Source organism: Orbicella franksi, chromosome 3, assembly GCF_964199315.1.
Source record: "Orbicella franksi chromosome 3, jaOrbFran1.1, whole genome shotgun sequence".
NCBI lineage: Eukaryota > Metazoa > Cnidaria > Anthozoa > Scleractinia > Merulinidae > Orbicella > Orbicella franksi.
In genome coordinates this window covers 15157501-15170000 of record NC_138147.1, presented here as the reverse complement: position 1 = coordinate 15170000, position 12500 = coordinate 15157501, and the positions used below count along the sequence as shown (strand labels likewise).

The window sequence follows — 12500 nt, the reverse complement described above, 5'->3', positions numbered from 1 at the left end:
TGTTTTCTCCAAGTGAAAAATTATTATCCAGTTTTAACGAAATCGTGTTCATTTCACAGATAAACAACATCAGAAATAACCATGGAGGACATTAATATTAACGGAACACTCACCACTGCTTTGGAAAATACCACGACTGACACCGTCACCCAAGCATCGGGGTTGCCCGCATACCTCCACCAGCCTCTCGGAGCCCTAGTGTTCCAAATAACTTTGTGGTCAACCATTGTATTCCTAGGTGTAATTGGTAATCTCTTGGTATGCTTCGTGATCCTTAGCCAAGCCAAGATGAAGACTTCCATGAACTATTACTTGCTGAGCTTGGCCATAGCGGATCTGGGAGTACTACTTACCATTTATCCTTTGGTACTGTTCAAATACCTCTCCCCGTTTCGTTGGTTGTTAGGGAAACACGCTTGTCATTACCTGTATCCTACCGTGGAGGTATTCTTCGGAGCCTCCATCTGGTCGATTACGGCCATCGCCATCGAGAGATATCGGAATATAGTGGGCGCCAAACGTTACCAGATCAAGCACAGATCTCGAGTGGAAACTTTCGTTGTTATTGGCGTGGTGTGGTTTGCGTCGTTTGTAGTCTCATCCGTTCCTCTGTACCCGGTTATGCATTACAATCCGACTTTGGAAATCTGCAGCCCAGTTATGTCAAAGTTGTTATTCCAGTCTTACTCAATAGTTCTCATCGTCGTCTGGTATGCACTTCCCCTGGTTGTCATAGCATTTACATATGTCAGGATAAAAAACGAGTACTTCAAAGTGTTGCCTTCCGAACCTCGATGTCAGAGTACGATGATGCAGATCAAGCAGTCTTGTCGCAAGCTCCATCAAACAAAGAAAGAAGCGAAAAAAGAATCTGGCGTCAAAGCAACAAGACAACGAGAATTCTTACGCCTCTGGTAATTTTGTTCGCCGTGGTAATGTTTCCCTTGAACGCTTTTCGTGTCGTGGCACTGATTATGCCAGAATACTGGATCAAGCCTTACTACAACCTGATCATAGGCCAGCTTATAATGTTCATTATGATCAGCTCGTCTACTAATCCATTGGTGTACTTCATCATGAGTAAAGAGTTCAAAGATGCATTCAAGAAAATCTTCACGAGTCTGAAGAAAGAAAAGAACTCTTTCAAACAGATCAGTGGTAAAAGCAAATCCTCGTGGAGGACCTCACCTTCATTCCTAGAAGCCACATTAAGTGACAGAGAAGAGAACCAAGGAGGAGCGAACAATAGCAGCAACAAGCCGCAGGCAGGGCTTGCTAATGGCAATATCCAGATTGTCATTGGTGTGTGATGGTAATTTGCCAAACCCCGTAATGTCTTGATTTCCTAAACTCTGAACTTTTTCTCACATTTCTTATTACGTATTCTTATTAATTCATCTGGATAACTGAACATTATTTATGTGGCATATTGATTGTAACGGTCAGACACGGAGGCCTGGGGTTGTTGTGACGAGCAAGAACCTTTTTCTCCGTGGTCTTTCTGATTTTAGTACAATTCTACTAGTATATTAATGCAAATGCTGCAAGCTGATTGGCTTAGCTACTCGTATACTATCAGCCATTATTATCAATATACGCGGCCAAATTGAAAACCGCCCTCTTGAAAACACGCGCTTTGCGGGCCACAAATGACTCCTAGCGGGCCGTTAATGTATTAACGGCCCTGCAGCTGATTGGTTCTCGGTTCATCATCCGATGAATATTAACCAATCAGGTTACGTTTATTGACGCGGGAAAACCATTCAGGTGCGAACAGCTTGCGTAGTGAACGTTTGCCGTTTGGAAATTTCATTTTAAAATGGAAGAACTCCCAAATTTTCAGCTTTTTTCTAGTCAAAACTCGGACTTAGACAACGAGCAACTGGATGAAATTGAGCAAAAAGCTCAAGCGAAAAACACCAAGAGAGCAACTGAGTGGGGAGTAAAAAAGTTCGAGAAATGGTGTGAGAAAAGAAAAATTACAGTGGATCTCAAAACAGTAAGTGCAACGGACTTGAGTGAAATTCTGCGAAAGTTCTTCGCTGAAGTGAAAACAGAGAAAGGCCAAGTATTAACTCCAAGTGCATTGACTGGAATTAGAGCGGCCATTCATCGCCATCTAACCTGTGCTCCACTCAGCCGAAACATAAACATTTTGCAAGACAGCGAATTTACGTCTGCCAACAAAATGTTTGAAGCGAAGGCCAAGCTATTTACGAAAGAAAACAATGCGAAACCAAAACACAAATCAAAACTGTCTTTTTGCTAATCATTGTTACCAATCTTTTTAAAACTAGATTATATTTGACATTTTATTGTAAACAAAAAGGAATTTTATTTGGCTCTTGTTTAGCTGTTCGTATTGTAGCAACAACTTTCCATACCATAGTTTCATGCTACATCTCTGTTAAACATTTTTTTCTTATTAAATGAATTTGTACGATTTGGCCTTGTGTATTGATAATAATGATAATCGCATGACTTTTGTCGGTCATATAGTTTATTTGTGTCCCTCGTAGCATCATTTGCGCCCTTGCGCTTCGCGCTCGGGCGCAAATGATGCTACTCGGGCCACAAATAAACTATATGCCCTCCAAAAGTCATGTGATTGTCCTATTAGAGTGTAGTGGTTGTCGGTTGTCCACAACATACGACGTTTTTATCGTTTTTCGAGGTTTAGGAAGAAAGTTTAGATGTAAATGCATAATTAAATTCCCGAGAAGACTAAAAGAAGGACATTGAAATTATTGAAACGACGGGTGGTCCAGGACATGAAAGTGGGCTGGAGTCTTTGGTCAAATTTGTAAATATGGTTATTTAAAATATACAAACGCTGCTTTGATTTCCATTCATCTGGATAACTGAAAATTACTTGATCCTTATCTATGATACTCGAATATAACGGAACAATTGGGGGGCAAGGACATCGCGCTCATTGGAAACCATACCATACTTTAAATATCTTTGCAGTCTGTGTAAGTAGCATCTTCTCTACATGTTCTACGTTTATTTTAAGAAATACAAACTGGAGATATTGTTACATTTAGTATCCGGTGGTACGTTATCCAAAAGATTACTCTTTGTAAGATGGCGACTTTGCCGTAGTCATTTATGTGTCAACTGCTTTTAAAGGTCAAACAATCATTCTTTGGATAACCTTAAGTGTTTTGCAAAAATATGTATTGTACATGTATATATACGAAGTTCTCTTCCACCACGCGTGTGTTGACAGGTCAACTGAGCCAGTGGAATTACTGGACGAATGTACCAAGGTTAAGTAACTTGTTCTTAGTAACTTTTTACCTTGTTACAAGCTCAAATGTAAACACCACATAAGGGTAGGAAAGTATTTAGCTGTAAATAAAATATACTGATTATGAACAAGATGTGAGCGCTATATTCATTTGCAACTTATTTAGTGCGGTGCACCTTATATTATATAATTAAGAGTGCCTGCCTGTTTCAATGCAGAACAGCGTTTTGCGTGACATTTCGCGTGACGTTTTGTTATTGATTTGTGTTACTGATTTTAATAGTTTAATATTACACTTTCTATCATACATGATTACATTGATTGACATTGCAATTTGAGCAGCTTGATGTAGGAATCGTTTTTCTCAGTAGTTTTACACGTGTCGGAATGGATAGCTTCCAGTTTTAAAGGTTTTTTGCAGTCTAATTGGACTCTGGAATCCCGTCACGAAGTGAGTCAGTTTAAGTTGGTTTTTTTCCGTTTTCTAAGGCTTTGTTTCTTTAAGTTGTTTCCTTTGATTTCTGGTAGTGTAATTTCGGTAATCGACCGCATGTGATTAACAATTGTGTAATACCGCGTGGCTTACTCAGTGAAATCTGTTCGCCTTTCTTGGTTTATACGATGTATTAAGACCCTTTATTTTCGGTTAGTTGCTATTGTTTAAGTGTATCATTTGTTGTGTTTATTTCAGATCGAATAAAATTCTTATTTATACGATTCACGGGAAATCAGAGTCAAGGGTATGTTTAGCAGTTTTCGTCCGACGGACCACATCATTCGATTTCTTTGTGCTAACCGGGGTCCCAAGGACTGAAGACTAACAATGGGTGACGAGGCAATGGACGAGGCAAAAAGGAAGCGAAGGACAGCGAAGGCAGCGCTAACACGCCGTGGAAACACCTGTCGCAAAAAGCTGAAAGAGAGCAGGCCCGTAGACGAAATTATGGAAGCATTTCACAGCATGAAAACTGCGTTCGAGAACTTGGTGGTACAGCACGAGGAATACACTCAACTGATTCAGGAAGATGAAGCATTCGAGGCGGAGGAGAAATGGGTAGAGGAGTGCGAGGACTTCTATCTTCAAATGGAAATCGGCGCAAAAGATTACTCGAAAGCAGAATCGAAAAGCGGAAAATCAGGATTGGACAGCGGAAAGTCGGCATCGGGCAACGGAACAACGGGCGTGGAAGGTGGAAAATCGCTATTGGAAAGCGGAACTTCAGAGGTGGAAAGCGGAGCGCAGGATTTAGAGAGCGTAATTGAGATGGGAACCACAAAACAAGCAGAAGATTCAGCAGTACAAGGCAAAGGAATCGGTGTTAATGGCACAGCTGCGAGCGACACAGAAACCGAGTCAGGAAACGGACACCCGATAGCAGAAGAAAATCCTTGAGAAAACGGAGTTGGTGGTAACAACGGCACTAATCACGAGAGCATTGTCAACACGTCCTGTGGAGAAGCCGAAGATGCCTCGCTTCGCAGGGGACGTCAGAGACTACGCGATCTTCCGGGCCGACTTCAGGCACGCTGTGGATAGCCGATACGGCAAAAGAGATGCAATTTCGTTGCTTTGTACAAGCTTACAAGGGCGACCGCTGGAATTGATTAAGGGTATCGGCACAGATTATGACGCCGCATGGAGCTACCTGGACTCAGTCTATGGGGACCCTAGATTCGTAGCAGACACCATAACGCAAGATATCACAAAGTTCAGACCCCTTCGCGATGGAGAGGTTGCTCGATTTTGCGACTTGGTGCACCTTGTGCAAAGAAGTTTCAGTACACTTAAGGAGGTTGGACGACCGCATGACATGGACAACAACCACATGTTGGCGCTAATTGAGCAGAGAATGTGTATCGACGACCGTAAAGTATGGGCACGTCATCTGGAGAACAGCGGAAAGGAGGCCACCCTAGCACAGCTTATTGTGTGGATGAATACCGAGATGAAATCCAGGATGAGAGCGACGGCACTTGAGAAACACAAGTCAACCAACAAGGCATCCTGTTGGCCATATTGGATCCGATCTTAACGCCCCAAAGTCAGGTTTCCCGCACAAGTGTTGGATTTGCAAAAATTCAAGCCATTGGACTGATCAATGTCAGAAGTTTGTCTCGCTTAGTCTAGAAAATAGGATAAAGGCAGTGAAAGAAAACCACGCATGCTTCAGCTGCTTGAAACGTGCAGGACGAGACTACAGGTCCTACAACTGTTCTAAAAGACGCCAGTGTCCTGAAAGAAGCAATGGAAGCCAGTGCCCGTATTATCATCACCCTCTCTTACACGGGGCAATTCAGCCGACTGTCGCATCTGTTACGTGGGTGACTAACAACCAGAAAGCGTTGCTGCCTATCGTCCAAGTGGACATCATTGGATCAGGCTGTCTTTGGCGGAGAGCGAACGCGTTACTTGATTCAGGAGCTCAGATAAGCTTAATCAGATCGAGCGTGGCCGAAGAGCTCAAACTGAAAGGAAGACAAGACAACTTGGTCTCGGAAGAGGTCAGCTGCGTCGAGGAAATGGACATACAGACTTGCTCATTGGAATAGATCAAGCGAAGCTACACACGGGAGAAACGAGAGAGGCAGGAAACGTGGTAGCCCGTCATTCACCTCTCGGATGGGTGGTATTTGGAGCAGTTCCGGGCAAGCAGTCAGAGGCAAGTCATGGTTACCACATCAAGCTTGAAACGCCTGTAGACATGACAGACTTTTGGACCACTGAAAGTATGGGTGTTTCTGTACAGCCTTGCACTTGTGAAGCTGGAAAGCTCAGCCAGATTGAAAGGGAAGAAGCGAAGATAATAGAAGATTCCTGTGAGAAAATAGGCAATCAGTGGCTAATCCCTTATCCTTGGAAAAAGGACCCACGTCAGTTACCTAACAACAAGTCTCAAGCAATGAAGAAATTAGAAGCAACCGAACGCCGGCTGTCGAAGAATCCAGATCACGCCGCTGCCTATGACCTTCAAATGGTTGAAGTGAATCACCTACAGTTTTCAAGACGATTAACAGAGAAAGAGGCAAGAGAATACTCTGGTCCTGTCCATTACATCTCACACCACGAAGTTTTAAGGCCAGAAAGCAAAAGCAGCCAGTCCGGATTGTGTTCAACTCGTCGGCTGTGTTCCAAGGGCACAAGTTGAACGAATATTGGATGAAAGGACCCGATCTGTTGAACGACTTGTTTGGTGTTGTTCTCAGGTTCCGAGAAAATCAGGTTGCTTTCATTGGAGACATATCCAAAATGTACCATAGAATCCGCATTCCAGAAATTGACCAGCACGTGCTTAGGTTCCTGTGGAGGAACTTACAGACACATCGTGAGCCAGACGTTTATGTCAAAACAGTCTTGACATTCGGAGACAAACCAGCCCCTGCAATGGCGCAGATAGCCCTCCGAAGAACAGCAGAAGAAGCGAAAGGAGCCTTCCCGGCAGCAGCACAAGTAATCCGGGACAATACCTACATGGATGACATCTGCGACTCAGTACCAACCATGGAAGAAGCATGCGACCTGACCAGAGATATAGACAGCGTACTGGAGACAGGAGGATTCAGAGTAAAAGGCTGGGTGTCAAACAAAGCGGAAACATTAGAAGCCCCCGAAGAAAGACAGAAAGCAGCAACGTTCCTGCAAGGAGGAAGCGTGGAGAAGGTGTTGGGCGTGGTATGGGACAGCAGTACAGATACATTTTCATTTAAAGTAACATCTGATCTGATTGATTGTCAAGAGCCGATACAGCTTTCAAAGAGGAAAGTACTGAGCCAAATAGCGCGTATCTACGATCCTATAGGATTTGCAAGTGCATTCATGATACGAGCCAAGATCGCTTTTCAAGCGCTTTGGAAGAGGGGAATCAGCTGGGATGAAGAGTTACCGCCCGAACTGTCTGAAATGTGGAAAAGGCTATTTCAAGAGATGGTACAGTTGAACGGAGTACGGTTTGATAGATGTCTCACGCCGCCTAAAGCAATTGGACAGCCCGTCCTTTGTGCTTTTTCTGATGCTTCAGAGGATGCATTTGGAGCTTGTGCATATGCAAGGTGGCAATTGAGTACCGGAGGTTACAATGCACAGTTCATCGCGGCCAAGTCAAGAGTAGCGCCTGTAAAGAAACTGACCATCCCCCGTTTAGAGCTTCAAGGTGCAGTGTTAGCCTCCTGACTGGGCAAGAACATTCTTAAAGAATCTCGGCTTAAGTTTGAGAAATCAGTGTTCTTCCTGGATAGCAAGATCGTGTTGGCATGGATCTGCGGTGAAACAAGGCGATTCAAACCGTTTGTCTCAGTCAGAGTTGGAGAGATCCAAGATAATTCCGATCCCGCTCAGTGGAGACACGTCCCAGGAGAGCAAAACGTAGCGGATGACGTATCCCGTGGAATTCCAGTGGAAAGCTTGACTGGCAGGTGGCAGTACGGACCAGACTTTCTTCGCCTTCCCGAAAGCGAGTGGCCGCAAGACTCCCCAGTTGCTGACGAAGTGGAAGTTGAGAAAGAGCACCGTAAAGTTCACATAGTTAGTGAGCAGATCAGTACAGAGTTCCCCATTGACTGCAAGAAGTTTTCAAAATGGAGGCGGCTCATCAGAGTTTCAGCTTACACGATGAGATTTATTTGGAGACTGCGAGCACGTGGGTGCAAAGGATTGGCAGAGAGAAAAGCCCTGAAGCCTGAAAATGGCCCTGTCTCACCTGAAGAGTTAAAGGACGCAGAAACGCACTGGTTAAAGGAGGGTCAGAAAACCTGTAAGACCGCCTCAGCAAAGGAGAGTTTAGAAATCTCAGCCCTTACGTAGACCAGGAAGGCGTAGTGAGAGTTGGTGGCCGAGCAGACAAAGCTTTAGTTTCGTATGAAACCAGACATCCTGCCTTACTTCCCCGCGATCACTGGATATCGCGCTTCTTCGTTCAGCATTCTCATCAGTTTGGACACCCAGGAGTGGCAACGACAGTGGCGAAAACAAGAACAAAGTACTGGATAGTTCGAGGTCACGATCTGGCGAAGTCAGTAAAGTTCCGTTGTGTGGTTTGCCGTGAAATTGGAGCAAAAGTTGAATCACAAGTCATGGGTGATTTACCTCAAAGACGTCTGGCACAGTTTACTCCACCGTTTCACCACACGTCGTGTGATTACTTTGGCCCCTACCGCGTCCGGATCAGTCGCAACAAGATTGTCAAGCACTATGCTGTGATTTTTACATGCTTAAACACGAGAGCAGTTCATCTTGAACTGGCAGCGGATTGCACGACGATGGAATTTATGCAAGTTCTCAGACGATTCTATGCATTAAGAGGGGTACCCGCGTTGATGATAAGCGACAATGGCTCCTAGTTAGTTGGCGCAGAACGAGAGCTGCGAGAGATGATTAAGGGACTGGATACCGAGAAGTTACAAGAATTCTCCGCAGAAAGAGGAATGAAGTGGCAGTTCACGACCCCGGCAGCTCCACACCAGAATAGTTGTGCGGAATCCTTAGTAAAGAGTCGCAAGATCGGCTTAAAGAAGGCAATTGGCGAGCAAGTACTCACCCCGCTGGAACTACAGACGTGTCTCGTTGAAGTTGCAAATTTAGTCAACCAGCGTCCAATAGGCCGAATCCCCAGTGACCCCGATGATGGTTCATATCTTTGTCCTAACGACATGTTACTTGGAAGAGCATCGTCTACCGTTCCACAAGGACCATTCAGGCACTCACAGAACCCCCGGCACAGAGTTGAATTTGTCCAGAAAATAGTCGACTCGTTTTGGACCCGCTGGACAAGAGATGTCTTCCCGTCACTACTACTAAGGAAACAGTGGCATGCAGAGAAACGCAACGTTCGAGTTGATGACTCTGTGATCGTGCAAACCTCAAGTGCAATTCGTGGAACCTGGAATGTTGGCCGAGTAGTCAGTGTCTACCCCGGAGAGGATGGCAAGGTCAGAAACGTGAAAGTCAAACCCCGGACTGGAGAGTACGATAGGCCTATTACCAAGATTGCTGTAATATACCCGGCAGAAGGGTACGGAGAGCATCATAAGTGAAGATGAGAGCTAACGCCCTCATCCTGGCGGAGAGTGTTTCAGTGAAGAACAGTGTTTTGCGTGACATTTCGCGTGACGTTTTGTTATTGATTTGTGTTACTGATTTTAATAGTTTAATATTACACTTTCTATCATACATGATTACATTGATTGACATTGCAATTTGAGCAGCTTGATGTAGGAATCGTTTTTCTCAGTAGTTTTACACGTGTCGGAATAAGGCTTTGTTTCTTTAAGTTGTCTCCTTTGATTTCTGGTAGTGTAATTTCGGTAATCGACCGCATGTGATTAACAATTGTGTAATACCGCGTGGCTTATTCAGTGAAATCTGTTCGCGTTTCTTGGTTTATGCGATGTATTAAGGCCCTTTATTTTCGGTTAGTTGCTATTGTTTAAGTGTATCATTTGTTGTGTTTATTTCAGATCGAATAAAATTCTTATTTATACGATTCACGGGAAATCAGAGTCAAGGGTATTTTTAGCAGTTTTCGTCCGACGGACCACTGCCTGTAAAAATCAGACAAATTCTTAATTTCGCGGCAAGGGTCGAAAATTCGATTTCGCTCATATTCTTATGGTAGATAGGCTAGAGCATGACAAAAACTACTGCATAGTTTTCTTGGCAAAATATCCTTTTATTTCAAAGAAATATGCAAATTACCAAATTCCGTTAAAATCGTCATTTGACGCACCATTTTACTAAGCAAGTTTGAGAGCCTCGCATGCAAAACCGCATCATTCTTCCGTCTTTAAAACACTCAAATATATTAATGCAGTGCTTAAATGTGTACTGGGTTGGTTTTACGGAATGTTGCGTTGTCTTTTTGGGTGCAAAATAATTAAATTTCGAAGACATGTATCTCATTCACTTAAAAGTACTTCGTGTATATAATTAATTTTCACCATGTGCGAAACCTTTAAATGGATTAAGCTTCTGGTGGTTGAATCGCAGAAGGATGATCTACAGATTCCTGTAAAAATTTCTTTGGGCAAATGATTGTGAGCGACGCGAGAGCTTTTCAAAATACGTCAAAAATACACATATTTGACCATCCGTCGTCAAATTTCAATTTACGGGTTAGACGTATATTTTAGCATGCGCCACATGACTTGACCTATAATAAGTTGAAATAGACACAGAGCTGATAATTTCGAAATGTCCTAACCTTATTTGTTGCAAAAGGCAGGTCCAAAGCCGATTTGACGTGTTTCTAGTCGATCTCTCACCATTCGTCGCACATAAAGCAGAAGTTTGCTTTTGTTTACACAAGGTTAACGTCTGATGTACATCGCCAACTGTCAACCTATTATTGGTCGAATATCATGAATCTGTGACCATCTTTCTGCGCTTATGAACATCACTGCATCTAAGTCAAAAACGGTTGAGTCATTTGTAGATAGCTGCTTGCTTTGCACTGCGCCAAAATAATACGTTCGATCGATTGCTGACCATTGCTGATAAGCGTGTCGGCGCAGCCGCAATCTTACATCCGTTATTTATTCGTCACGCAATGCTGTCACGGCATATGCTGCACATTTTGATCTATTTTGTATAGAGCACTCTCAGGATAAATGAAATAATTTAATCATTGTTCATCGGTTTATTCATATGTATAATAACATGTGTATATTTATATAATCGTATTCTATAGTGTACGTGGCCTAGGTCCAAATCACGTTTGTTGTACGTTTTGATGTTTCAGACAACAGCTGATAAAGCTAGTGCCTGTACTCACTAGAATTTTAAAAAAATCGCTATGAAACAAATTATAGATCAATGAAGCAAGAACTAGCTGAAATAAAAATAGAAAATCGCAACGTGTCTAATTCGTGAGAAAAACAGTCTAAATTTAATTAGTAATTACGTGAGTAAATAGCCCTGGCCATGCCATTTTATTTGGCGTATTTTGTTTGCCTTGTGGCGAGGCATTGGTATGTTTGTAACAGGAAATAGAGTACTGTTGTCAATACAGTCCAAAATTATTGTCAGTAAAATATTGTAGATAAAACACCTATTGACTGGTTACCTCCGCGGCCACCATTTGGTCGTTCCGATAAGGGTTTCATTATTGTCTTTACCCCTAATAAGCGGCCACCCAAAATTTAAAAACTTTGTTTTGGAAAGGGCGATGGTAGATAAGAGTCTGAAATTGAAGGTGCATGACGAGTGATAATTCAAATACACGTCGATCATGATTGTCTTGAATTGACTCCATGTTCACCAAGAAATTTATAACCCGATAGTGAAAAATTGAATATTCAAGGTACACCAACCTCTATTTAAGCGGCTAGCCCCATTAAGCGGTCACCACCCATTTCCCCGGGGGTAGCCCACTGTGTTACATGTAAACCAAAAATAATTGCACAGCGCGAAAAGACCTAGGTATGAGTTTAGCGTTACAGTATTACGCAGGGCATGTAGGTAGCGGTGTTCGAGTGAAAGATAACAACAGGGGCAATGGTAAACTATTCATTCTTCTCATTTCTTAATTTAATCTCTTCCTACTCAACACGATTGTGTGCTCCCAGTGGTTCCCAGCCTTACGGAGCCTCATGTATTAGGATAGAAATTGTCCTACCCCTACCCCCTCAAATGGGATGACAGCATTGCGTGACGAACAAGGAACCGCTGCAAGCAAGGATTCAAGCCATCAAACCATGACGATCAAAACGTAATATTTTGGTGTAGTGCAAAGCAAGCAACTATCTACAAATGACTTAGCCGTTTTTGACTTAGATGCAGTGGTGATCATATGTGTCGAAAGAGGGTCACAGATTCATGGTATTCAAGCATTAAATAAGTTGACAGTTGGCGATGTACATCGGACGTTGTGTAAACAAAAGCAAACTTCTGCTTTATGTGCGACGAATGGTGAGAGAAACACGTCAAATCGGCTTTGGACCTGCCTTTTACAGCACATGAGGTAAGAGCATTTCGAAATTATCAGCTCTGTGTCTATTTCAACTTAACATTGGTCAAGTCATGTGGCGCATGCTAAAATATACGTCTAACCCGTAAATTGAAATTTGATGAGGGAATGGTCAAATATTTGCATTTTTGACGTACTTCGAAAAGCTCTCGTGTCGCTCAAAATCATTTGCCCAAAGAAATTTTTACAGGAATCTGTAGATCATCCTTCTGCGATTCAACCACCAGAAGCTTAATCCATTTAAAGGTTTCGCACATGGTGAAAATTAATTATATACACGAAGTACTTTT

The 12500-nt window shown here is 43.0% G+C and overlaps 2 protein-coding genes and 1 pseudogene across 2 annotated transcripts in view; all 3 read left to right on the top strand.

The window, feature by feature from the left end:
* The window catches only part of LOC145481461 (melatonin receptor type 1B-B-like), a 42350-nt gene that overhangs the window by 25728 nt on the left and 4122 nt on the right, over nucleotides 1-12500 (top strand). The gene's annotated exons all lie outside the window — the stretch shown is intronic.
* LOC145480412 (neuromedin-U receptor 2-like) lies at nucleotides 82-1310 on the top strand (annotated as a pseudogene).
* On the top strand, nucleotides 8618-9735 carry LOC145483068 (uncharacterized). Its single transcript, XM_081461686.1, has one exon. The coding sequence runs from the start codon at nucleotides 8618-8620 to the stop codon at nucleotides 9278-9280; it is 663 nt and encodes a 220-aa protein (XP_081317812.1). The 3' UTR covers nucleotides 9281-9735.

Excerpts from the sequence above, each read along its gene's own strand:
- LOC145483068 (XM_081461686.1), top strand. The coding sequence starts at position 8,618 with ATGATTAAGGGACTGGATACCGAGAAGTTACAAGAATTCTCCGCAGAA.